Raw genomic sequence first — 26,770 nt, forward strand, 5'->3', positions numbered from 1 at the left:
TACACAATCCCCTAAGAAACATGTATAAGTATAAATATACATATACATATAAAATAGGAGAGTGGGAGAAAGCAAAACAATCTAGAATGAGTCATAAGCGAGATGTGTATTAATATATGGATTGCAGAAAAAAGTAGATAATAATGTACGAGACACTACAGGATTTTTGCAAAGTCAATATGACCTACCTGTGTTATGATAGCCATGTATCTCTCATGTCTATGTACAAGAAATAAGGAATAATCGTATCATATCATAAACTATCATATCACAAACATCACATCTCAAAAACGGTATCAGTATATATGTATCATCATTAACATTCTCGATCTCACACTCTCGAGGTCTTTTCTCCTATCTTTTCTTCACAAACTATCTCATCTCATCTGATCTCTCCCCTTCCCGGTTCCCGTGCAGACCCGGGAGTTCTTAAGTGACCCATCAATCCATCCACTTGCCCACCCAATCGATCAACCAATCAATATATCTCCTCCATCCCCTACCTATTCAACAGCCTTATAAAAGCTCCGTGAGCCCCAGCCAAAACACCATCGCTATACTAACTCCATGTGATAAAATATCACCTATATCCTCGCTCCTATCCCATCTCGAGACGCGATGGACCATTATAAATTCCAGCGAAAGAAAACAGTCAAAAAATAAAACTACATATGCAGAATGGGTATCATTGCACAGAAAACAAAAGAAAAATGCACGCTCGCTATGCTCATCAAGCTCTCTCTATCTAATCCCTTGAGGTTGTGGTAACCTTTTACCATCTAAAAATTGCCTTGGGGGTCTCTGTTCATAATAAGGATCAGGTTCTTGTCTCCTTTTCCTTTCTTCGTATTCTGCTCTCTCTTCTTCGCTTAGACTGAATGCTTTTTTCAGCCATCCAAATGCACTTCTCTTCTTTTTGACCTTCTTTCCATCTTCCATTGTGACGGTAGTCATGTCACTCATTACACTCATTCCCATACGACTCGGCGCCATTGATCTCGATAGCCCGCTTGGTACGCGCTCGTGGTGATGCATCGGGGCTGCAGTCCATGGTCTTTGCAATGGTGAATGTGGAGATGCGTTAACGGGACGAAAGAATTGTTTTTCAGAGTGAGGGGATGGGATGAAATCTCTTGTTAAGATGGGTGGCGGGATTTCACGCTCGCGACTCGTAAAAACTGGTGCTGAAATTGCCGAAGAAGGAGATTGAAATGCTGGTGATGGAAGGTGTTCTTGTATCGAACGAATCGCAATTGGAGGGTCTGATTCGGAACAGTATGCCGAATCGACTCCACGAGATGGAGGTGTATCCTTCGCTAGTTCGGGGTATCTGGGAATACTTAAAGGACCTGATCCTTTACGCTCCTCTCTTTTGCGAATTTCATTGTCACGATCTCTGCTCTTCTCATCTCTATTTCTTCGCTCCTCTCTGTTTGACTCCCTGCTACGCTCTTCTTTACGTTCTTCTCTACGACGCTCTTCTCTGATACGGTCTCGGCTACGCTCCTCTCTAAGTTGCTTTTCTCTTTGACGCTCCTCTCTATCAGCTGATAAATCCAGAGGCTCAATACGACGCTGTTCGGATCGTTCACGAGGACGAACCACCGTATTGGGCTTCAAATACAGATACGGATCTACCACTGATTCCGCGACTGAAGTAATTCGTGGAGCGGAGAGTAATTTTGGAGGGGGTTTCAAAGTATCGGTTTCCGTTTCGGTTTCCTTATTCTTGAAAGAAAAGCGCTTTCGAAGGGATGGTTTTCTCTTGCCTTCCGGGGCGGATTGGAGGACAAATTCTTTGTGAGCTTCTTTTCTTAGAGAAGTTTTTGGAGAAGTTTCCGGAGAAGTTTTGGGCGAGGTTTTGGGCGAGGTGTTGATCGAAGGCTTGGGTGAGGGCTTCGGTGAAGGTTTTGGTGATGGATTTGGGGAATATGTGGTCGGCAAAAGCAATGGGGAATAAGTTGTCGGAGGGAGCATCGGAGAATAAGTCGTTGGAGGAAGTATTGGGGAATAAGTGGTGGCGGGAAGGACTGGTGTGGTTGTAGTAACGATTGGTGTCGTTATGGGAGGGACTGGAGAGTAGATCGTTGGAGCAAGAATTGGAGAATACGTTGTTGGAAGAAGTAGAGGTGAATATGTGATGGGTTTGAGAGTATATAATAGTTCAGGTTCAGGTTCAGGTTCAGGTTCGGCTTCACTCTCAGATTCTGGCTCTGGCTCTGGTTCCGACTCTGGCTCCGACTCTGGCTCTGGGGTCTGTTCTCGGTCTTGTACCAAGGCAATTTCTGGTAATATAGCTGAAATTGCTGGATTTGTAGGGTTCGGATCGCTAGGGAGTTCCTTTATCATGGAAGCTCGAAGATTGCGAGATACTGGAGCAGCTGGTGCTTGTGTAGGAGAAGAATTACTGAACTACTCATCGTTAACCAAGAATGACATAATTGACCTTGCGAGCTTACTCTTGACACCCGACTTATCCTGCCAGCTCTGCGATCCATTTCCGCCACAATACTTCCCAATTGACCGAGAGATACCCCCAGATGATTACCTTTGGTTTGTAACGAGACATAAGCCTTATGCCAACCTTCTACATTTCCACACATTGCATCAAAGACTCTCTCCATGTTGGGCCGTTGTTTTCGCCATGACCGATTATCTCTCTGCCCTGCCAGGTATTTTGTGAATTCCCTACAAGCATCCATTCCTTGTTGCGCATCGAGAATAGTGTCCTTCATTGCTGCTGCGGTACGTGCAATGACGTGCTCGATACGTTCATTGCCACTGATAATTTGCGACCTAAAAGCTCGGTCTTCCAACATAGAATCGAAAATGGCGAGATTTTGTAATGGAAGTTTCAAATGCTTTAATCTCTCCTCGATATCACTTTGTGCCAGGTCGAAATCCTCCAGCGTCATCTCTAAAAACCCATCTACCTCATTCACATGCCCCTGTAGTATTGACATGACCTGTTCTTCATCTCGGGCGATTCCATTGAGGAGTAAATAAATTCCAAAGGATATCTGTGCCATTAATTTCCACAATTCATGATATTTTTGACCTGGTTGCCTCTGCCATCGCAAAGCATGTGTATCTTCGGAAACATCTTGTTCAATTAAGATCTTTCGTCGGGTCGCTGCGTCGCCGATTTTGGGTGCTGTTCGAGCTGTGTCGCTAGCCTCTTGCATCGACTCTGCAAAAGCACCTTGCATGGAAGTTATTGGATGTTTTGGTACCATGGCATTTTTTGCAACCTCATTGACTTTTTTGACTTCTTTGACATGATGCACTTCCTTCATTGTATCGTTATTTAACCTCGTATCGTCTAATCGCATTTCGAAAAGTGAAGCATCATCAGGTTCGAGAATTATCGGAAAACCGACTTCCTGTTCAGAAGAAGAGTCGTAAAAGGCCATGATTGCCGCAGCCTGCCTACTTGAAGACTTATGCAAGAATTGATAGTCCTACATGGATTGATTGAACGTAGCGAGCGCCTCTTAGCTGCATGTGAATATTGACCGGATTCTTGGTATCCACGATATTGTAGATGAGGTAATATACTGTTGATGCAGTGCGCACCACTGATGGTGTACAACAGCGCTTCTAGAAGTCCACAATTCGGGTTATACGAATGATCAGAAGTTTCCGGTATGTTCAAGACAAGGAAGATGGAGAAAAGGTAGCTTTCCTCAGTCGTGAACAATCCAAATCAGTCGTGATCTAGTCTACCCTCCCCCCTACAAATGGTCCCTAGTCCACCGAGGAGGTGTCTGTGTCAGAGTCCACTGTCTACTTGTTGCAGTAGCGTCGAGAAACGGGTGGGAAACGGAAAGGCTATCGATAATAATCGCACAAGGCTTTTGAGGGAAGCGAAGAAGACTTTAGTTCGAATTTGGGTTCATCCTTTCACTATTTATTTCAAGTCAAGGGGACCATGCGCGGGATGAGATCGACTTTGATTGCGGAGGTTTTTCGTTTCAAGTCTTGATGTCGCGAATTAAAACAAAATATACAATGTAATTCGGAGTAGGGCAGGAGGGAAAAGAGCAAGGAATGTAAAATTTGAGGACTGGTGGATGGATGAGTGGATGGGAAGGTAAATGGTGGGTGGTGGATGTTAACGTTGTTGTATTTGTCGTCCTGGGACCGGTACCGCGTGTATATTATCTCTTTTCACAAGGTGGGATAAGAGAGGCGGGTGATGGTGATGACAGGGTGGATAGATTGGAAAAAAGTAAAGAAGCTTGTGGGAAAAAGGAAAGCTTGAATGAATTGACTGTGACTTGTGCAGGATGAAGCACTCTTCACAATGTGATAATACTCCGTACACAGTTACAAGAAGTAGATCTTGGAGGGGAGAGAGAAGGAGGGGGAGAGGAAGAGAGGAAGAGAGGAAGAATCTAGATGTTGTATTTATTACCAAGTTCAGAACTATTGGCTCTACCTTTCCAATTTTCTTCTTTATTCTTTACTCTCTGTTTTCTACCTTCTACTTTCTATTTCCTACTTTCCATGTTCCATTTTCCCTTTTCCATTCTTTTCCAATTGATTAAACCATGATGTAGATCTTTGGGTTGGCTAGGTACACAAACCGTTTGAATGCGGGATTCTCGAATGATTGAGTTGCTTGATGGGGGGAGTAATAATATGAAATCAATAAAATGATTTTCCTATCGACGTATACGATGTAGTCAGAAAATCATTTGCCATCAATTTCAACGGTTCCCCTGGGTAAACGACTTGGCAACTGGCTCCAGTCTCTTCTTCCCTTGGATACCACACATGCTTCGACCCGTATTATCTACCTCGCACATACATTACCTAGGTCTATCCATTTACACAAATCATCCATACCAACTACATTCTAGATCAAAAATTTCAATTGACCAATCCATGAGCTCTACAATTTATTTACGACATGGCCGATCTATTCTATACTGTATGTAGAATTGATCGGGTCTGCGTGCTCATCGACTCATCGACACATCGACACATACATCGACCGAAGGAGAAGACTGGACTGAAATGAAATTAAAGTTTGGGCTTATGTTCATTGCTCATCGCCCATCGCTCATCGCCCCATCTATCTTGTCTTGTCTCCCACTCTGCATTGAACTGTCCAATGCCCACCCACGCGAAATCTGCATGGCGCGTTCTTGAGAGATTCCGGCTTATTTTTGGGGTGGAGAAGCTGATCGGTTAATGTGCTCAATTCAGCATTGACAGAGAGTCTATTGGATGAGATGAGGAGAAGTTGCTTTCTTTGGGAGAGACAAACGCTCACGGGTAAGCCACATGCCACATCGTTTCTCTCTTACTCTTTCCATGTTATTCGCGGAGTCTAGCACTTACGACCTAGGTACGTACAAAACTCGCGACTCGATATTGCACATGTACGCAGATCATTGAAAATCGCGGAGAGGAGACGGACACGGAGACAAGGGTACGGAGTACATCGTTCTTCCCTCATGGTGTTATGGCGTACGTACTCTCAGATGTCCATTATTCATGGAAAATTTCGAGGTTCATCCACCCATCAGAACCTCATTTACCTATGACATCTTTACCACGAATATCCATCACTTGCCGAGGTAGACTCACATAAATGTATAACAAGAAATAGGAGGCGCTGAATCCTACTCTACCATAAGCTTTTGTGATAGATATCTTCAAGTCTCCACCAAATCGAAAATTCATGCACACACAGACCATTCACAGACATCCCAATTTGGATGATCCCCCGGACAGCATCCTTGATAGGTTACTCGATTCGGATGAAGACCCATGTGGATTTCTATCTATAACATCACTGGCATGACCCTTTTGAGGATTTGCAACCTTTACCGAGTGTCTAGTCGTCAAAAACTTGGACACAAAGCATGAGTCGGAAGAGGATGAAAAGGAAGGTCGTATCTCAAGATCCAATTCGTTTTCAAACCTTTGTTCTCAAATCTGCCTGTCTTGAACCGGAGAAAAACCAGAGTTACTTGCGCGAGGCACAGCAAGTTTCATTAAATCCTTCATACGGCTAATCTCACAAAGAATTTCAAAAGTAATATCGTGGGTATGCTCATTAACGTTTTAGAAATCTAAGATCATAGCCAGTCAGCAAGGCCTTATTGATTATTGCCTTTCGGAGATGATATGAAAAAGTTAACAGTAATCTGCCCCTTATTCGTCTTCAGTTACTGACACGGTTGATTAGTACTCATTCCAAATTCTCCGAATATCATCTATCGGTCGATATTGACGTTCAATTAAATTTCGGATATTGAAAGATCTATGTACTTGCTTTCATCTCGGCAATGAATTGAACTTCAATATTGCGCAGCAGAAACAAGACATAGAAACATTTATTCTCCGAAGATATTGGGCTTGGGTTGGCGAGAGCCAGATTTGAAGGGCATTCAGTCATGGGAATCACGGGCCAAATATCGACCATGTCTCGCATTTGGAGGTCGATGGGACACCACTCTGCCAATACCCACAACTTTTATACGGAACAAGTCTAATAGAAGCAGAATGATATGGATATCAGGAGCTCCGTCACCCTATTAACATACGAAAGACCACGTCGTGGGATACTTAAGGTCATTGTAGCCCCAAAATCCCACATTTCAAGCTCAATAATTGCTTGAGCTATTGGCGCAATTTGAAAAGACGAAAACTGTGGAATTCTTTCACAAGCTCTTCATGGCATGCTAGTGGGTCGATGTCTTCGAGATCTCTTGAGCCGCCACGAAGCATCATTTCCCCCACATACATTCGTTGAAGCCGACTTGTCATATTCATTTCGGAACGTTTGTCTTCATCCTAGCCAGTGCGAAAGATATAAAGCCACATCCACACAGGAATCTCTTATTGCGGAGAGGAATGCGCTCTCTTGACGACAAGGCAAGATAAGATTTAAAAAATTTGCCCCCTTGTTACGGTACTTGGAAGCAATGCAATCTGGAACTCGAAAGATCAAACTACGTTAATGATAATTCCTTAGCCTAACCGTCTGGTATGTCAAATTTTGCACTCCAGGCGTTTGGTAAGTGGGATTTTAATTTTTCTTTTCCCAGTATTTCTTCGAGTCAGTCTTATTCAATGGTTCAACTAAGGAAGAATGTCGGAAGAGAGGTAAAATTCTCGAACTATCCCCAATAGTCCAATTATTGGTAAATCTTCACTCGATAGTTGGAAGAAAAATGACGGAATATCCATCCAACACGATACGATATCAAATCACACAGCTTATCTACTTGTGAGTACTTGGAACTGATGCCATCTCATCCTACAGCTGTAGAACAGAAAGCACAGGTCTAGATATCAGAATTGCGGGCACGAAGACAGGTAGCTGAGCTATAGTATGGGGAAGATACACCACCTGAGTGCACATAACCGAATTATGCTTTCTTCAACCAAGATACTAGTAGTTTTAGTTCAGCAAATCTAATATGGTATCAACTTTTACAACCACACGTAGAAAACCTTTTCCCTCTCATTTCCATTCCATTACGTCCTTCCATCACCAGAATATATTCGCCAATTCAACAATTCCAAAAACCAACAATTTTCCAATATTTTATGTCTAGGTACTCTGTCTGTACATTTTAGTACACATTAAAAAGCATTTTCACCCCAATCTTAAATCCACCGGCACATATCCACTATCATCGGCATTGAATACCTATCTTGTCACAAATACAGGGATCGAAAGTGGGCGCTATAACCCCGAATTTTATCAATCTGTACCTATGCTGCAGGGGTTTCCGAAACAAAATTCATCACCACATTTCGCGAATATTTTGTCTTGAAGATCGAATTTACTTTTTTTGAATTGAGAAGAGGACACGGATTTTTTCATTTTTTTTTCATTACGACAAGAGAGGGTTGTGGGAGTTCGAACAAATTGATCATTTGAGACCGGGAAAATTGTTTTGCATTATTGTTTATACATACATTTGTTACGATTTTGGACGAGCGGAATTCTGCTGTGTATCGTATCGAGACTGTGCTGATAGTCTTGCTTACTACTGAATCATTCCCTGTCAATTCGTTATTCACGAATACCATCCATTTACCAATCAATCATCATGACGACCAACAATCTTCAAGTATTCAAATTTGGTGACGGTGTCTGGGACCCGAGTCATCGGTTTGTTACTTCGTGGTTGGTATCTCCATGGGCGCTTTTTGCTGTTAGAGCTTCAATTGTAAGTTACTTGTTCTGAAAATGTAGAGAGAAAGAGAGAGAGAGAAAGAGGGATAGTAAACTAAAGTAAAATATACATGTAAATTACAATAACTAATTCTTTCAATCTAGTCGCTCTATGCATTTTTCGTCCTTCTCTTCGCCATCTTTTGGGAAATAGCTCGATTACCCAACGGAGGCGCAACCGCCCGATTCAGCTTCTCTTATTTCACCAGTACGTTGCCCCTCCTCTCACCCAGAAATCCCTCCATACTAACCACCTCACAGTCCTCTGCTACTGGGGCATATCCTTCTACTTTTTCTTCGCCGCCCTACACACCTTCACCTACGCGCGCAGCGGCATCCCGCTGCTCTCGCGCTTTCCGCGCCCCCTCCAAGCCCTGCACGCCCTCTACTACAGCACCATCATCTGCTACCCCATCCTCGTCACCATCGTTTTCTGGGGCGTCATATTCCGTGTCTCGGTCCCCGTAGGCTGGTTTCCCACCTCCTTCGACGCCTGGTCCAACATCTCCGAACACGGTCTCAATTCCCTTTTCGCCCTCTTCGAAATCTGTATTCCGCGTACTGCGTCCCCGCCGTGGATTCATCTTCTCTGGCTAATTGTCATTCTGGCTTGTTATTTGGGATTGGCGTATGTCACGGTGGCGACGAAACATCAATATGTGTATTCGTTTTTGAACCCGAAGGTTGCGCAGCATGGGATGGTGGCCGCGTATGTGTTTGGGATTGCGGTGGGGATTTGTCTGATTTTTGCGGTGGTGAAGGGGGCGGTTGCTTTGAGAGTGTGGGTGACGGAGACGAGAGGGGGCGGAGGGGAAAGTTTGCCAAGGTTGGGGAGCTGCAGATTGCGGACGTGGAGATGCAGAGGTTTGAGGGGAAGGCTTGAGTTGAGCATGCGAGATGAGGATGCGAGATGAAAATCTCAGAATGAGATGAAAGAACACGAAGAAGCAAGAAAGGTAGAAAGTACCTGACCAGTTGCGTGACGACGCAGGTAGGATACGCAGGATGAGCATACGATAGATATGTGGTTACTGGTTATAATACAACCAAGTAGTAATAATATGCGGAAAGATGAGAGACACTACCTACCTACTGCCTACGCAGACGAACACGAAAGCACCACGGCCTCGGGAAACGGATACATATTCAATTTGGCGTTTTGGGAGAAATAGGGGGGAGGCATAGCGATACCCGTGATTATATTCAGGTGTACTATATTGAGATCTTGAGAAGATCAAGATGAAATAAGATGAGATGAGATGATATATCTTCGAGAGCGAGCAGATTCGATGAGATTAGATTACATAGACTAGATTTACGTTACATAGAAATTTAATACATTACATTCAAATAATCTATTAAAAATAGGTATAGAAGACGACCTGTATATAATTTCGATCTCAGGTGTGCATTGTCCCCTCCAGACGATATGAAGCATAATATAATTTCATCCATTAAAGAAAGATATTCTATAAATTTGTCTCATCATCCCATCCCATCTCATCTCTTCCTAACCCAACTCATTCCAACCCACCCATCCCATTATTTTCCCCATACCCCCAAACTCCAAGAATACACCATCCATAGCATCCCTACTGGTATCAATTAATCAATCAATCAAGCGAACCGCAAGTCGCAAACCTCACAAAACGACATCTCCATCTCCAACCCGCAGCATTAAATTTTCTATCTCGACCTGTCCAAACTGAACAGCATATTACTCCGCTTCATCCTCATACTCCTCCAACCCCTGATCTTCTTCTTCATCATATGCTTCCTCTTGACCCAATTGTGAATCATGATCTGATGAATCTCCATCTTCCGATTTTGGATCTACAATTTTCATCCTCTCGTCCTGGAATTCCACGCTTTTTCTTGGCTTGGGAAGTTGTTCTTTTTCCACAACGAGAGCTGGGGCTGGGGCTAGAGCTTCAATAACAACATCTCCACTCCAAGCTCTACATCCCTTAACTTCCTCTCCACATCTTAAACATGTCCATCCTTCTCCCTCCTCTGCTTCCAGTTTACTGGCTATGCATACGAAACAATATATACATCCGCATTCTACCGTCTCGTATGGATTTGTGATGTCGGTTTGCGCACTCCCGATTACACCGGTACTAGCTGCAGCAGCCATAACGCCTTCCTCTGTTGCTTGCAGCGCATTTTGATCATGGTAACAGATAGCACAAGTACGTTCGGGTAGGAAAGAAAGTTCGCCTTTCTTTTCATTAATGGAAAGATCGTCAGGAGATGATGTGTTAAAAACTGATTTCGTACGTCTCCAAGCACGAGAGAGTAAGCGTCTCCAGCGAGAAATGCCGACCAGAGGGAGGACGAAAAGGAGAAATTCGGTGAATGCGTGCCATACAAGTTGGCGATTGAGATATTCGAATGATACTTCTCGGCTGACTTGGCTTGTTGGGGGTGCTAATCGGAGTCGTAGGATTCGATCGAGTAAAGTACGGTATCTGCCATTCACGAGGAATACGAGGAAGGATGCAAAGGCGGCGGTGGAGTGAACATTTGTTAAGAGGTCTGTGATGCGGGAGAGTCGACTCATAAGGGGTGAGGGGGTGCTATACCCATTGTCTGAATCGACTAGGTAATTTTCCCAACGTGTCCAAGCGTACTTGCCGCCTACAGTAAAGAGACCATATAAACTCTTCTGCCATTTCGATGGAGATACCAGAACAGGTCCAGAATGTCGCGCATCTGTGAATTTTAAATTCTGCAATGTAGCTCCATACGTAGCATCATGATCCCATATACTGAGTTTGAAAAGAATAGCTCTTAGAGCCAGCATTATTTCCGCAGACCAATCATCCTGTATATGAGTACCGAAATACTTTAAGCCTTCTCCCACTTGCCCTTTCAAGAGGTCTAATAATTCTTCATCCAATAACTCTGCATCGACTTGACCGACTCGAAAAGCAGGACGAGTTCCTTCGCGTCCAGCAATCGCATCCCATGTTGTAAGACCTGCAGTCCCCAATTGAGAGAAGGGAAAAGGAAGAGAGGAAACTCGTTGGGAGATGGCGGTGTTACGTCGTCGATTAAGATGGGTTTGGGCTGCTACTTCGCGAGCTTGACGACGAGCGGCAAGGCGCTGTTGGGCGAGGATAAAATCGTTGGATGTCATCGAGAGGGCATTGAATGACGTGTATATATTTCATATAAGTAATAGTCTTGCGGAAGTTATTTGCTGATTTGGAAGAAGGTACAAAATGCGATGTGGAATTGTGAGGATGCAAGCTTGTGTTGACGTAGATACCGAGGTTAGTCTCGTCCTTCCGTTTTGGGATCAGTGAGCTAATGACAAATGTAGATTAGCGTCAGAAGCTATTGTAAATTTCTAGAACTTTACTACATTAATCATTTTGTGTCACGTCAGTTAGAATTGGAGAAATATTTTGTTTCTCTTCTTATTATTTTTGAAAGCCGTTATCATAGGACCTGTCTGTCTGGATGTCTTCTTCCGAATTGCTATCAGCGGTTTGCTATCCTGTGTGACTACCAGGTACATACGCACATACATACTTGCTGTGCGCCCTTTCAAGCATTCAGTTCGCTCATTCATACTCGATACCTTGAACATAGTCTTTCTACCTTATTTGTTTGGCATGTGCCTTTTTGCTAGAATAACAACGGCCAGTGTCGAAAATCTTCTGAGCTACAATCTTTCAAGTCCTATTAAAGGAGTGCGCAGCTCTGATTTGTATAAGCTTGTCTTAATCTCACTGGCATCAAGGATCTCTTGGGCTACCGTCATGAGCTTCCTTCACAATTTCCGAAGCTTGAGTTGGGGATCACCGTCGTAGTGGATCACTAGTCTTTTGGTCAATTTTGGGATCATTACAAATTGCAAAATCGATTAGTAAAATACAAAAGTGTAAGCTGACTGTTGTACAAGCAGCCACATACCGGCATCAATATTCCACCATACACTTCGTCTTCAAGATCTCAGCCCAGTCCCAAGAAGAAACTCACAAACTTGTAAGAATTCGTGAGATAAGATCTTACACATCTTGTTACATTCCAATTTGGTGGAATTTCTTCCCTGGCAATGTTTTACCTTTTCCCAAGTTACTCGTTTCCCGCTCTGTTAAGGTTCATCTCGTTCTTCAACGAATCTTCGTTCTACAAACTTTGCCAATGTTCCTGCATTACATGCAATGTGCTTACATTGCTCAGAGGATATTTCACCGCTTGTAGCATTGCTGCCTGGTTTTTCTTCTCCCACTTCTCTTTTTGTAGTCTTAAAGCTAGGTATCTCTAATGTTCCATTCGAAGAAACTCTCGTGTGGATAGTGGAACTTCGATTGAGTTTACAGTTCATATGTCATGCATGCCATCCTTGGAACCTTCTTCCAGCGGCCCCGCCTTCGACTTTCTCACAAGGCTGAAGGCTGAAGGATCCTCCCGAAAGAAGTTCTTGTTATCGTTAATGGTCAGCCAAGTGGTGTCTCTTCAGATGATTTTGAGTGGCTCAGACATAGGGATGCCATTCTGTTCATGCCCAGACTTACGAGATGTTATTCTCTATAACTTGAACAGTCCAAGAGAGGCCAAAATCTAGTTTATCGACGCTACAGCCCATTCCATTAGATAAATTGTCGGAATAAATGATTAGCCGACTTCCTGCAATCTTCTTCCGCGGAAAAAGATATCACTGCTATCAATCAAAAATGGTGCCCCGAATCAACTTCTTCCAGGACTTCAATTTTCGTAGAGCTGTATTATTGGTGCGTATGTATCAATTGCACGATAGTAAAATACACCCATGACTACTCAGAGCGGTGATCGCGGCCGTGGGATACCAAGTTATCGCCGGATGTTCTACCGTATAACGGGTTTTACTATTCTCTTCAAATCCCTTTGGGTGATATAATGCATGTTTTATGCATGGCAGAACGACAAGAATTGACCTAATTGGCTTGTGGAGCGATGGCGGAAGCAATCACCACGCCTAGCCAATCGCCAATGGTGGCTTGCATCTCAATGCAATGTACCAAGCTCAGAATCACCAATGAATTGTTGATGGTATTTCTTCTAGTTTCCTTGCCTGATTTTGATCCATCCGATTCCTCAAAGTTTTCGCTGACATGAGCTTCGCTCTGCTGACATTTAAAAGAAGCTTACTTCTAGACAAGGAAATAGAGCAGGGGTTAATTAATTCAATATCGCGGATTACATTATACACAACCAATCCTTCATCAACTATGAGATTATCTCAAGACTACTCCATGGCCTAACTATCAGGATCATCAACTTGCCACACTAGCTGTCGACTCTTCAATATCGTACATTATTACGATTTGTATAACTTGTAAAGTTCCATCTAATATTTTCATTTTTCAAAGCGTAGAGCTTTTTCAAAGTTACACTAAGATCCGGACGTCCGACTATTCGCCCCATTACCAGACGTCATGGATCCCGAGGAGTTTAGATCCCAGTTTCCATCGCCGAGAGTCTTCGAAGATCCACTCTCAATGTTCTTTGATTATGGAACGCCGGTTCAAGAAGTCCAGGACAAACACCATACGACAACTCAGAGCCGCGAGTCCAGAGGCGGTATTAGAGTCTCGTTAGCATGTGTACCGGTACTATCTTTGAGTCATTAATTGCTGTCATATATACTAACAATTCAACAGTGTCGAAGTCGTCATGTAAAATGCGGGGCAGAAATGCCTTCATGCAGTCGTTGTCAGCAAGACGACAAGCCGTGCTTTTATGCAAAGTCAAGAAGAGGCATGAGAGACAAGAATGCTACCAGAATTAAAAACTCGGCAAAAGAGCATATTAGAGATCGGTATATGGTAAAAGATCAAGCAGGATATTCTACTTTAGCAGGAAGCCATGCTGGTAACTCATCTGGTGAATCGTGGACTGGAGCAGTTTCTGATGCATCACCGAGTCCTGGTAGCTCTTCGTCCAGATTGAACAGTGTTAACCCCATGGACTCAAAAAGGCTCATTGATCTTTATTACACGTCTGTCAACCTGAATTTGCTTTAATTTTCATCACTGATAGATTGACAGTTTCTTTCACAAAGCCCATCCATACATTATGCCAAAACATCATTTTCTTAGTAGGCTGGAATCCAGCCCAGACTCTTTGAACAACCTTTTACCCATAATGCAATATATCGGATCGCTATTTGCACCTGATTTACCATCGGCAGAGTTCAGGGCTATAGCCTTAAGCCAACTAGATCTAGTAGCTTTACCACAAAATGGCTTTAGCGTTCAGACTCTACTTCTACTTTCCGTTGCCGTCCATGCCGAAGACGAAAGACAACAAGCACGTGCTATTTTGGATAGAAATATATGTATGGCGTTAGAGCTCGGTATGAATCATCGAGCTTTTGCTGAAATGGAAAGAGATCCGGTATTAGCTGAGAGCTGGAGGAGGACCTTTTGGGGACTGTACGTTCTTGATGGAGTGTTCTCTGGTATTGCTCGTGCATCTAGTTTTATGTGAGTGCCACACAAGGAGAATTACAACAGTTAGATTATGTACTGACTCGTTCTAGCTTATCTGCAATTGAAACACACGTAGATCTGCCCTGTGAGGACTACGAATATGAGAGCGGAGTAAGTCATTCCACTTTCCTGATATAGTCTAGTACACTTATCGTCTATTACACTTGTGATGATTGAAAATTCTAAACTTCTCTTAGCGTATTCCGCGACCTCGCACTCTCTCAGATTATGACTCCCGTGATTTCGAAGACGAGATTCCAGTCTTCTCCTCTTTTACATATCTCATTGACCTTGTTCGCATCATTGGTACAATTCTTAGCATCAATGATATCACAGGCAAAAATCTAGAGCCTGCTGTTACAAATGCCGATGCCATGCTTGTGAATTGGAGACTTCATTTACCAGTGGAGAAACAAGGGGTGGTGGATAAGCATGAGGAAGTCGATGAGTTGTTATTTCAGGCACAAAATTTACTGCAGACGTATGTTGATTTCATCTCCAACAAACTCTGTTCACCAATTAATCATGTGTGAGCGCACGATTTTAACCAATGATACAGACTTCTAGTAGTTATCCACCGTCCACTATCTCGCCTCTATCACTCACCACTAGAGAAGATCTCCGGCTGCGCACCACCACCACCCACCTCTCCACCAACCGGCAACGAAGATCTGACCCGCTGGCTCCACACAAAGAAAACCATCGAGGCAGCCCAAACGGCCATGAATCTCTATGCACTTCCTAGTCCAATATTATTGCACACGCCTCTTGGTATTTGTGGGATTACAAAAGCAACGCTGGCAAATCTTAGTGCTTGTGCTTATGTGTATAATAATAGAGATGGCAGGGAAAGAGAAGGGGGTTCCGAAAAATCGAGTGAGTGGAAGATGGCTAGGGATAGGATTAGATTGGGATTGGGCGCTACGAAGGTGTTGGCGGGGGTTTGGGAGGGTGCGAGGGGGACAGAAAGAGAATTGAAGGCTATTGCCAGAGGAGTTTTTGCGAACGGTGCGGGGAGAGAAGGGAGTAGAATTGAGATACCGGGGATGTGTGGCGTGAGAGGAGAAGGGGGTAATGAAGCATATGCTGCGGTGGGGACGAGGACGGGAATGGGATTTGAAGGGATTAGTCGAGGAAATGGACATGCAATGGGTGATGGTTTTGAGGTAGATTTTGGAGCGGAGCAGTTAGAGTATTTGGAAATTCTAAATGGTTTAGCCGTGGAGACGAATGTTGGGAAGGTGGGGAGTGGTGGAGCTTCGAATGGTTGTTGAAGGAAGGAGAAGAATCATTGAAGTTAACGCCAGTGGAAATGGGAATTATTTTCTATGAGAAAATGAACGATTTTGGATGAATTATGAGATGAGCAAGGCGTTATGTACATGAACCAGCAGAGTGAAACTCGCTCCGCTGTATCGCATGTTTGCCAGGGCTTGAGTTCCTAGTCTATCACATCAATTCAAGGTAGGCGGAAGGGTTTGTTTAAATAGCTCTCATTGAAATTGCGAAATTGAGGTAGAAAAGAAAAGATATTACAAGATAAAAGGTAGATCTAGGGAGCTGGGATTTGTACTCTTTCATTGTGATGATGAATTTGATTGAACGGACGCTTTAATTATTCTATAGCGTATTTCTGGAGCTCTGTCGCTTTGAGAACAAAATATGGATTACATGCATCTCGCTGTTTCATCTTCCGATTACGTTGATGTCTCGTGCTGTGAGAAATTCTTCAACAGTTCATATATTTTATGATTCGAACTGTATCTCGAGTGAGTAGAGATGCAATTGAAGCAGCGACATGAGTTTATTGTTGTGTGCTCTGGGCCAGAATATTGGAGGACCGTCCGTAGATAAGTTCTACTGGATAATGAGGAGGGTTCGTAGATATAGATTGCACCTTTATATTTTGCGCTTCTGGTGTTCGAGATAATGGATATGATGAGGTGGGTATGGAGATGAATTTGCAGAGGCCGGTCCCCGTGTCTTTCGTGGGATTATCACTTCTGATGCAGGTTTTCTCGCTTCGCCATTATGTAGACGGGTGATACATCGTTCGTCGTTTTTCTTCGACGACTTGTGCTATGTTCTATCGCTTTTGGATTGTTGGGTCTAGAGAGTTGGTATTATGGTTCTCGGGGAGTTTGCCGGGTTTGTAGATGAGGAGGCGTGTGTTGGGGTTTGGGAATTCTTCATCAAGGACTTTTATACATAGAGAGAGAAAGCAGATGATCGAGGGTATATATGACTCAGTGTGAGTGAAATGGTGATTCGAGGTAGAAAACGGATCCAAGACCGTAGAGTCTAGTCTGTGACTAGTTGCGAAATTCTGTGTATATCTCTAAGGACACCTGGAAAGATCCTGTACGCTTCGAAGGAAAAAGACAATTATGAATAAAATGACTTTGATATTACATTAATACAACTATATGTATCGTTGATGGTTATTATTGAAAGAGAAATTAGGCAACTGAGGCGATTGATCTATCACCGTACACGATCCTTGGACTCCCATAGATTCCCCCTTCGCGTGATTATAAGTCTCAATTGTGACGCCTCGCTCAACGATAATACCTCGTTCTTCATCGTCCGTGTCGACAAGTTCGTGAGAATTGTTTCGATCTTGTTTCGATCCAGATTTTGAGCTCCAGAATTTACTCGATTTTGATGTATTTTGTTCGGATCGGTTGAAAGTGCCAACGAGCTTGGGGTAGTAGAGTTTCCAGAACCCTACACTTGGTGGTATACATGCGCAGAACTAGATGATTATTTAGGAGAGATATTCAGAAAATTGGTGGCGGAATCTATACTTACGAGGCCGAGATAGAGTTCTACAGAACTCCATATAAAAACGGGATATGCGGTCCAGGTTTTATCATAGTTTGATGTAGAGTACCATACGTAAACCGTTCGAATGATGCTAGCGGTAGAGGCGATGAAGCCAATTGCGAAAAGCATGCAGAGAGATATTCTTTGCTTGAATGGCAGTTGCAATTTCCATACTGTGTGCATTGGTAAAATCACAACTATGTAATCGCTTATTCCATTACAGATGGCCGTGAAGAGGAGATGGACTTCTTGGTTAATACAATTTGGCTGGGGTTTGAAGGAAACTTCCCAGTAAGCAGAGACTGGCCTTTAGGATAGTTAGTCAAGTAAAATTAGACTGAGTATCGTGGTCGATGCTCACCTGCACTGGAATGTCAAAGTAATAGCGAAAATCGAGCCGTGCAAGAGCATGTATATCATAACCCCTTGTGCAACTCGTCGAAGTTTAGGAGCCCCATTTTCGAATAGCCGAGCAATAAGCCACAGCATAGAGATTCTTATAGGAGTGAGCGCTAGGGTAAACAGAATTTGCGTTGTGTAGATGCATTTGAGACCAAGAGTAAGTGAATCGTAGGGGACATCCCAAGCGTGGACATCCCATCCAACATATGTTTCAACAAAAATGCTCATGACAGCAAAACCAGTGATGGGTATCTGAGGCTCTACGTTAGTATCTTTTGAGACATGTGAAGACTTGGAAACACTAACCATGCTAAAGAGAGCCAAATAATCATCCAAACCAAAACATTTTGAGATGTACAAGCGAGTATAGATGCGAATTCCCAGCATGGCCAACACAATGGGGTAAAGTACTCCATGGACAATGAAGATGGATGGACCATATCTTTCGGGGTTAACGTAATTAGGAACGGGCCAGTCCAATGTGGCTGTGATATCGATATACATGATGAAAGAAAATTGCACTGGTATGACGGAACCACGAAAAAGAGAAAATCAACATCACAGCAAATTTTGAGGATTTGAGTCCAATTATATGAAAAGGCATGATGCGACTTACTTGCCCACGAGTCAATGAAGCGGCTGGATGGGGTCCAAAATCTATCATACACATCCCTCCTTTGTTGAGATGTCTGAATGAGGATTTTCGGACATAGGCATTGTGGATAGAACATCAATGTCATTTATCAATAGACGAGCAGATGTCGGGATTGGTTTCTGAGATCCACGTTACGGTCGTAGGGCCAGGCATGGAAATTCCACCGAGCTGGTAGGTGAAATTCTCCACAATATAAAGAACAAGCAAGCGATCCGTCAAACTCAGGCCATCAAATTGTGAACTACTGACATGCAGAAGAAGACGTGCATCAAGACCCCACTTGCTAGTTGCTGATCGTCCGAAAATTAGATCAAGCTACAGAGGAAAGAGCCCAGTGCGCAGTGCATTTCTGGATATCCGCCGGAGCTACAGAAAACCAGGCACGGCCATTTTCTCCATTGTGATTTTTTCTGTAATGGTGGCCGAGACTATAAAAGCTACTGTCCTGATCTTTGTGCTGGTACTATCATTTGATTCAAGAATTCCGATCATTGCGACCCGATCCGATGCTGTTGTTCAATGCCGCGATGTTGTGTTTTTCATGCCATGACTCGAGTGTTTGAGAGCTCCGGGCTAAGAAACCTCAAGAGAAAAGATATGAAAAAGCCAGTGATTTTCGACGTGGCTTGGCGAAAGGGGCGAAAGCGGTTTCGGGGCCTATCCAAATTTTAAATGACTTATGAAGGAAGAGATGTGAGAATAAGTCAAGACATGAAGCAACTGTCCGATTCAAAAAGGATGTTCTTCGTCCGTAGAGTACTGTTTTGTACGTGGGGGAAGCAATAAGATTTGAACGGATTAGCATAAGGCTTGACAAAGGTCGAGCACTCGGAATATTCACAATAGAGTTCAAATCTAAGTGCCCGGAAGATTAACAATAGAGTTCGAACTTAAACCATTAAAGTGTTAAGTTTGTGGCAACTGATTCTAGGGACTCATGAATGCGTCAGCCTTAAACATACTCACGCGGCTAATACATTGGCCAGACAGGGCAAGACTAATTCTCCTGCCGAAATCGAGGTGCACTGATCTAGGCCTGTCAACATTTCGTCCTTGCAGGACTAATACTCTCGGGATAACAAAATACGTCGGTATCCATAAGGAAGAGTTGAGGTTCGAGAATCAAGAATCACATTTGGAGAGCTTAAGCTCACCACCACCAATTCATGAGACGTAAAAAACAGCCTGTGGAAACGGTCAGTCAAATGCTTATACGAACATAGCCAGCTTATTTATAACACACATTATATTAACAATTATCTTTCTTTGGTACATCTCCAACAACCGTTTTGGCACTAGACTCGTTCTCAAGTCAGAATGTTCCAATATCCCACGCGTTTCTGGAGCTCTCTGGAATGCTCTTGTGGTCCAAGGAGAACATAAAAAGAATGTAAATTTCAGTATCCATAATGAGCAGAGAAGATAATATGATTGATGTAGTGTAAAAGAAGGAAGACAGAAATTGCACTTTCGTTTGCACTTTCGTTTGCAAATGTCTTTCGGTACCAACATGTGACAGCGCGACTTGCTTCTTGTCCACTGTCACCCTTCACCTTGGGTCGCCGAGAAATTTCTACAGAAAACGTTTACCTTTCCGTTTCCTTTCTCACAATTCAGACATGCGCTGGGTACTAAAACCACACGTGTGTGTCCCATATTCTATGTTTTAGTTAACCTTATCCTCAATCTTACTCTTCAATCAAACGACGCATCATAATACTTCGACCTATCGATGTCATTGAATAAGTCTCGATACGATTTATGGTAACTTGCAACCTCTTGGAATTTATTGTTCTTAATCATGGCAGTCCTAGAGGGCGTTCGTGGGATCGAAGTTACAGTATGCGCCGATAGGCAAGCTCTCCAAGAGTACGACGACGATGAGCCTGAGGGTGTTTCTGCTGAGGTTGAAGGATATGATAAAGCTACTAAAACGGCTTCCAAATATATTGAATCAATCACCGGCAAAGTGTTCTACATCAAACTTGAGATAAGCAAAGCATTCAAATTTGACTCTCCGATTATTTCTTTCCATGTTTTTGTTGATGGGATGAAGGTTCGTTCGAAACACTGCGGCAAGAAACACGTTCCTCTGTGAGTATCCCGACCTCGAGGAGCAAGTTTTAACTGGACTTTCTTATGGTTAAATGGTTACGAGTTTCTCTCTTCCCTTTGCCTACAAACTATCCTTCTATTTAGGGCTATGAATGTAAAAGGTGTCAAAAATGAGCTGGATAATGGGCAAACCTTCATGATGCCATTCAAGTTCAGTGACATCATCACGAGTAATTAAGTGGTGTTGCTAGAAGAACCTCAGCGCCCTCGTTACTAACTCTTCCGAAGGCATGGACGATTCCAAATTAGCGACAATAAAAGAGGATGCAACCCGACTGAGTGTTGTTGGTGAGATCATGGTCAAAGTTTATCGTAAAAGTGAACCGCGTCTATCGTCCGCAGGGCAACGCTCTAGGGTAAAACTCGCAGTCGATACATCAATACCGGTTCACGAGAAAGCGCTCAAGGGCCGAGCTATGTCGCATGGTACTGTGTAAGCATCATCTTCATATCAAGATTCTGATAGACGATCAATATATTCTAACGAGTAAATTTATCTTAGACTAGGAGCTGCTCAGCCTACTGGAGCAAGTCTTCGCTTCCTGTCGAGTTACATAGACGGAGCAGACTACCCAATCGCTATCTATCGATTCAAATACAGATCTAAAGGTCAGAACCACCCTGTAGCAAGTCCATAGAAGTTTCTAACAGTTGCAGAATCACTCGAGTCTCTCTTGATACTCGAAAGAACCCCAGAGCCATCTCCTTCTCCTTCTCCAGCTCCAATTTCGAATGGTGCTTCAGGACCTTTTGATCTTGAAAGCCTCGATGCAACCCAGAAGACAAAGCTTCAGGAGTTTTTGGGAAACTTACTGGTATGTTCAATCTAATTATCTCCCGCACCACCGCTAACTATATCTTTATCAGGGCAATGGAGGTCAACCCAACGGAGAGAAGAAAATTAAGCGGGAAAGAGAGGAAACTGATTCCAAGACCAACAAGCGACCAAAGAGAGGCGAACGTGTTGAAGTTGATTTGATAGGAGATGATTCGGATTGAGTTCTGAGCGAATATCCACAGGGTATTTCGGAGGTTCAAAAAATGAATGGGGGCGTGTTCAACGATTATTTTCGGGCTTTTATGGGTTAGCTGCTGTGTTTTATGACGGTTTTCAGGGTGCAACTTTCAATTGGGCATACTACGGGGTCATTTCAACGGCAACGATAATAATTCTGCTTTTACATCAAGAATGGGTCAAATAGCTAAGATTTATCGACTCGGACATACTAGCTATCTAAGGCACAACCAAAAATTTGTTCCTTTGGTGCTTCCACACAACCATTCAGCAAATGCACATTTGCTCACTCTGAGGTTTCCTCGTCTATGAAAGAGATCTCTATGAGCATCTGTGCAGGCGTCGAGCTAAACTTTTAATGAACTTTTCGGGGCGGATTAATCATTTCGAAAGCTTAAAGATCCGTTTTGGAAATGACTTTTATGATTAAAAACAACTTGAAAGTGGCTTATTAGAACTTCCAGACTTTGAGTTTTATAATGATAGATTATTTATTGCGTTGATATATGGTCCTTCGTAGTAATCTGATGTAACAGTCACATCGTTTTATCGAATTTGCGATGATCAGACGAAGAGTGATATCTATTGCGACATCAACAGCAATTGTATACATGATAACTTAAGCATCTAGTGCAAACCGTTGAGATGTCCCGTCGAGTACCATATTCGAATGAGAACTCCCGCTGTCTCCAAGACACTAAATACTTCCACTAGAAGTTCTCTCCCCGATATGAGAAACGACAATAAGTACAGCAAAGCAATATAACCTCAATAATCATCTGCTTCACTGTATATTTAGCAATCTTAAATAATATCTCCAGCCGTTTATCTGAGAAATCGCTGGAATAGCAGCATGCCCGTGATATAGAAGTACCTAGTACTTCTCCCAGTTTTCACAGGTACTTTTGCCTACCAGATTCTCATCCAGCGATCATTTGGAGGTGGATGTAAACTGGATTGAGATCTAATAGTAAGTCGTTGAGGGCGAATATTAGTGCATGAGGTTTTAATGCTATTCAAGTATTCAGTTTCCACCAATGTGGGTTAAACCTTCAGAAGACAGACTTGTAGTAAAGGCAACGGCATGCTTAAATCTGCTATGTGCTAGTGTTCCGTTGGGAAGATTTAGGATGAGCGTATGATACTAATGCTGTTATTTTACAAATCCTGAGAGCTACAGGCAGACGTATTCACCCTTTCTTTATTTTTTGACATGGCTAAGTGAGTTCGTTATCGAGAGCTTGCAAGACCAAATGGAGAAACAAATTTAGACTTGAGTTGTCGTGACGCCATTGAGCCATTGCGCCATTGAAATACTTTTCCATCCCCTTGGTTACGCCTTTAGAACTCTCTGAATGTCTTCCCACACCAAATAACTGACCAGGGTATATTTGACCAATAAAAGATCGACTAGCAAACAGATAACGCCACAGATCAAAATGAAAATGATATCCCAGCCGTTTCAGATTTGAAGACGTGGGTCCCATATCACGCATCTTCGTCAGAATCTGCAGTAAGATCAACGACCTCTGTAATTCTGGATTTCTTTCGTCGTGTCTGGTTTGAGCTGCCTTCACCATTCTCTCGCTCACGCTTAATTTTTCTGTCGGGGGTATTAGACGCGCGACCGGCCTACAAAATGAAATTAGCTTGTGTATATCGTTAAAATCACTATACTACTTACAGCAATACCTTCGTTACGTAGAAATGCCTTCAGGCGCTTCTTTTGAGCAGCGGTCAAATTATCGAGATCAATATCAGGCGCAGAACCTGGTGTTGGGCTATCTTCTGGTTCGGGGGTCCGCTCAATGATCATCAATTGCTTCAGAGATTCTATATCGGTATTAGCGGTGCCTTTCAGTTCTTCAGCAGTTCACTATACCTTTAGAACGATATTTAAACTTGTAAATGGCTATGGGGTAGTCTTCACCGTCTATTCGTGTGGTATTTACATATATAGGTGCAGAAGTAGCAGTCTCCGGGGAATACCTAAGATCGTAAGTTGACTGGCGAGTGCGTGATCATGGCCTAACATACGAAACATTGTGTGATTTTGCTTGACCCTTGAGCACCTTCTCATGAAACGTATTGGAGGTCGACTTAATGGTCTGGAGATTTTGAGGCCCCGCTGGTACTGATTTGGAGGAGCGCCAAATTCTGATCTCAATTGTACCAACCTTCTCGGCTTCGGCCTTATCTTTTTTTAGGTTCGAGAGTCGTCCCTCTTCGCTTGCTTCGCAATATTAGCACAGTATCGACAGATTGACAATTGCGAGATTATGAAAACAAACATATGCAGAGCTCAGAGAACCTATATCTTTGTAACGTATACCGGTGTCCGGCAGGATGGAAAATGATTGGGCCTTCAAATCGTACTGGGGATCTTCCTATATATTCGGATGTGAGAATTTTCCCTTGAGCATAATTGCCATCTACGGATACATCTGCTCGGAGGTTTGGCGCGTTGAACTCGAGTTTGGGTAGCAAAGTGCAAATAATTCTGAACTCGGCCCCATCGATGGCTTCAATATACTTAGATACTGTTCTCGAAGCTTGATGTTCGCCGCTCAGTCCCGGTCCAATCTCTGCATCCTCATTGTCATCATATTCCTGAACTTTGGCTCCATTCACTTGAATATTGACTTCTAAGCCTGGAAGTTTGTCGAGAACAACCATCTTGAGAATTGTGTCTTTGTCGAAATCGAGATTTGCAGTTGGGTAGAAATCTATGTACTACGAACAAGTGAAGAAGTCAGTTGGATTTCCGAAGAAAATAGCCAGCTAGGGTATTGAAAGAATATTGTGGGTAATTGCGATACATACTGATCAACTTGTGATGCCGAGTGTTGATCCAAAGCTGCCTTGTGCAATCGAATCGATAGCCTGACTTCTTAAGTTCCAGTGAAATTCTAGTACTTCGATCATGAAACACTTATTAGTACCTAGTTAATCCAAGAATATTCTAGGAACCTAGGTAGTTGAAAGAAAGGGTTCGCAGAATCTCGACGATGCTTTCTGTCAGGGCAATCATCTGGTAGTTTTGTTCTAGAACACAAACGCGGTAAGAGGTGATGGGCGCGATAACATGTGACTTGCCCCGCATTAGACATCAATACCTGCCTACCTAGTAACCGTTGTGTCGCCCAACAATTGTTCAGTTCAACCAACTGATTATGTTCAACTCTGCAATTGCTTTGGAATATGTGTTCTGCGGATGATGCGCACATATTCTGTTAGTAGGTCCTTCCCTTCAACTTTGAATCAAGTTTGAAAGTGATAAATAAGGTAAATGCCTCCCCGTCCCAGTCCCACCCACAAGCTTGGCATTTCGTTTTCACCCAACAGTAAAAGTCCAGAATTAGTATGGGTAAACTTCAGGAAGATCGAAATCCCTGGTGTCGATGGACAGTTTGTCCTGCCGGATGTCGATAGGTTCCTCACTTACGGCTCAGGCGATTTTTTTGATTCCGAACAACTGCTTATTAAGCCTCAGTGGATCATGCGAGCTCGAAACATCAAGCATACTCTTGCTGTTTACATGCGGGATAATTTTGGATCTGATGGATCAAAGATGACGCAGTCTGCAAGCTCAAACACGGCTGGCAAGATGGAGCATGCTTGGAAAGGACCTCTCATTGTTGTTGCTATGGAGGGACAGTCTGCTCCTCAGAGTAGAACGTTGAAGATAGGGGGAGTGTCTCTTACCGTTGGGTCTGGTGTTGTTTTCCAGAGGAGCATTGACATTACATTCAGAGATTTCAGGGTTGTCCATGATTATTTTCTGGCTTATCCGCATGAATCGGAGAGTCAGCTCACGCTGAAGGATCAATATGGAAACACTGTGATATAATGATCACATGAAAGAACCCTTTCATTAATTGGAGTATTCCCCAATGAAGAATTTCGTGGCAAATGCCAAGATAATAGCATACAACTTTCATGCTTTGAGTGAATGCCCACGCCTCTCTTCTTGAATGTTTCCTACGTTCATTATGTCGATTTAGTCTAAGATCGGTATTGCCTCTCCATAGATGCCCATATATCAGCTTCCAGATTCTCACGAGGTACATGTTTGACTGCCGTTGATTTTTGTGGAGGTCCAGGATCGTTGAAGACTTCCACTTTTCTCGTGATTTTGCCAACTTCTAGAATTGTACCCCCAGAATATTCTTCACTCTCGATAAGCTCTAACATCGCTTCGGCAACAAATTCTGGCGTTACCCAATCCGGGTTATCTTTGGGAATAAATGCCATCTTTTCGGGACTTTCTGTCCATAATGGAGTTTTTATCAGACCAGGTGCTACTGCACTTATGCGTACTTTGGGAATATCGGGAGAAGGGAATTCCAACTGTGCCAATGAACGAACAAAACCTGATATAGCATGTTTCGACGCTACATACATTGGCGTTGGAAAGAATGGAATTTGGCCACCAATACTGGATATATGAATAACAGTGCCAGGCTTCTTCCGCTTCATGAAATGCTCAATAGCCATTTGAGTTGCGCGTATCGGATGAGTGATGTTGATATCAAGCAGTTTGTATCGTGATTCAGTGGTTTTGTCGACGGAAGGGGGGGTACCAGGAGGGTTCCAGAAATTCGAAAATGGCTTGGTTATCAATTAGCTACTATTCATAATGCTGGTTTGTAGAAACTGACTGGTTCATACACGCCAGCTCCTGGGCACACAATATCAGCACCACCAAATTGCTCCGTTGCTACTTCGAACATCTTCTCCAATTGGGCCCATTCCGTTACGTCCGTTTTCAGAAACACGGCTTTCGGACCATTTGAAGAGTCGGAATATTTCGATATCAATTCCTCAGCTTCTGGACGCAGAGCGAGATCTGCAATGACAACATTGCAACCTTTGCTGAGTAGCAATTTTGCAAAACAGAAATTGATACCAGAGCCAGCTCCAGTGACAATAGCAGTCTTGGATTGAACGTTCATAGCCATGTTTGTGTAATTCCGGGTGTTCTTTATGATTTCGAATGGGCAGTGTATTCCAGTTGACGTGAATGTATTTATATCAAGAATAGGGCTCGGAATACGTGGACTGTTCTA

The 26,770-nt window shown here is 43.2% G+C and overlaps 10 protein-coding genes across 10 annotated transcripts; 4 read left to right on the forward strand and 6 right to left on the reverse strand.

Moving 5' to 3' along the window:
* Positions 1–741: 741 nt before the first annotated feature.
* Bfra_008971 (uncharacterized protein) lies at positions 742–3,413 on the reverse strand (the record flags this gene model as incomplete). Its single annotated transcript, XM_037339326.1, has 2 exons — positions 742–2,412; positions 2,460–3,413. 2 exons carry the CDS (start codon positions 3,411–3,413, stop codon positions 742–744), a joined length of 2,625 nt encoding a protein of 874 aa, XP_037190892.1.
* Positions 3,414–8,508: 5,095 nt separating this feature from the next.
* On the reverse strand, positions 8,509–8,787 carry Bfra_008972 (uncharacterized protein; the record flags this gene model as incomplete). Its single annotated transcript, XM_037339327.1, has 1 exon — positions 8,509–8,787. The coding sequence occupies one exon, from the start codon at positions 8,785–8,787 to the stop codon at positions 8,509–8,511; it is 279 nt and encodes a 92-aa protein (XP_037190893.1).
* A 1,133-nt stretch (positions 8,788–9,920) lies between these two features.
* Bfra_008973 (putative peroxisomal biogenesis factor 2 protein) lies at positions 9,921–11,345 on the reverse strand (the record flags this gene model as incomplete). Its single annotated transcript, XM_037339328.1, has 1 exon — positions 9,921–11,345. The coding sequence occupies one exon, from the start codon at positions 11,343–11,345 to the stop codon at positions 9,921–9,923; it is 1,425 nt and encodes a 474-aa protein (XP_037190894.1).
* Positions 11,346–13,632: 2,287 nt separating this feature from the next.
* Bfra_008974 (putative c6 zinc finger domain-containing protein) lies at positions 13,633–15,962 on the forward strand (the record flags this gene model as incomplete). Its single annotated transcript, XM_037339329.1, has 6 exons — positions 13,633–13,806; positions 13,858–14,195; positions 14,245–14,682; positions 14,739–14,799; positions 14,886–15,169; positions 15,248–15,962. The coding sequence occupies 6 exons, from the start codon at positions 13,633–13,635 to the stop codon at positions 15,960–15,962; spliced, it is 2,010 nt and encodes a 669-aa protein (XP_037190895.1).
* A 1,148-nt stretch (positions 15,963–17,110) lies between these two features.
* Bfra_008975 (putative integral membrane protein) lies at positions 17,111–18,420 on the reverse strand (the record flags this gene model as incomplete). Its single annotated transcript, XM_037339330.1, has 4 exons — positions 17,111–17,443; positions 17,500–17,821; positions 17,876–18,168; positions 18,223–18,420. 4 exons carry the CDS (start codon positions 18,418–18,420, stop codon positions 17,111–17,113), a joined length of 1,146 nt encoding a protein of 381 aa, XP_037190896.1.
* Positions 18,421–18,521: 101 nt separating this feature from the next.
* On the forward strand, positions 18,522–19,121 carry Bfra_008976 (uncharacterized protein; the record flags this gene model as incomplete). The annotated part of the gene is made up of 2 exons (XM_037339331.1): positions 18,522–18,595; positions 18,893–19,121. The coding sequence occupies 2 exons, from the start codon at positions 18,522–18,524 to the stop codon at positions 19,119–19,121; spliced, it is 303 nt and encodes a 100-aa protein (XP_037190897.1).
* Positions 19,122–20,372: 1,251 nt separating this feature from the next.
* Bfra_008978 (uncharacterized protein) lies at positions 20,373–21,685 on the forward strand (the record flags this gene model as incomplete). Its single annotated transcript, XM_037339332.1, has 6 exons — positions 20,373–20,665; positions 20,771–20,856; positions 20,915–21,119; positions 21,189–21,295; positions 21,338–21,501; positions 21,554–21,685. The coding sequence occupies 6 exons, from the start codon at positions 20,373–20,375 to the stop codon at positions 21,683–21,685; spliced, it is 987 nt and encodes a 328-aa protein (XP_037190898.1).
* Positions 21,686–23,189: 1,504 nt separating this feature from the next.
* Bfra_008979 (uncharacterized protein) lies at positions 23,190–24,377 on the reverse strand (the record flags this gene model as incomplete). Its single annotated transcript, XM_037339333.1, has 5 exons — positions 23,190–23,333; positions 23,386–23,534; positions 23,584–23,690; positions 23,739–23,934; positions 23,993–24,377. The coding sequence occupies 5 exons, from the start codon at positions 24,375–24,377 to the stop codon at positions 23,190–23,192; spliced, it is 981 nt and encodes a 326-aa protein (XP_037190899.1).
* A 613-nt stretch (positions 24,378–24,990) lies between these two features.
* Bfra_008980 (putative zinc finger mynd-type protein) lies at positions 24,991–25,551 on the forward strand (the record flags this gene model as incomplete). The annotated part of the gene is made up of 1 exon (XM_037339334.1): positions 24,991–25,551. The coding sequence occupies one exon, from the start codon at positions 24,991–24,993 to the stop codon at positions 25,549–25,551; it is 561 nt and encodes a 186-aa protein (XP_037190900.1).
* A 155-nt stretch (positions 25,552–25,706) lies between these two features.
* On the reverse strand, positions 25,707–26,662 carry Bfra_008981 (putative nad-dependent 15-hydroxyprostaglandin dehydrogenase protein; the record flags this gene model as incomplete). Its single annotated transcript, XM_037339335.1, has 2 exons — positions 25,707–26,312; positions 26,363–26,662. 2 exons carry the CDS (start codon positions 26,660–26,662, stop codon positions 25,707–25,709), a joined length of 906 nt encoding a protein of 301 aa, XP_037190901.1.
* Between the last annotated feature and the right edge of the window lie 108 nt (positions 26,663–26,770).

The sequence above is a fragment of the Botrytis fragariae genome, assembly GCF_013461495.1.
Source record: "Botrytis fragariae strain BVB16 chromosome Unknown tig00000101, whole genome shotgun sequence".
NCBI classification, from domain to species: Eukaryota; Fungi; Ascomycota; class Leotiomycetes; order Helotiales; family Sclerotiniaceae; genus Botrytis; species Botrytis fragariae.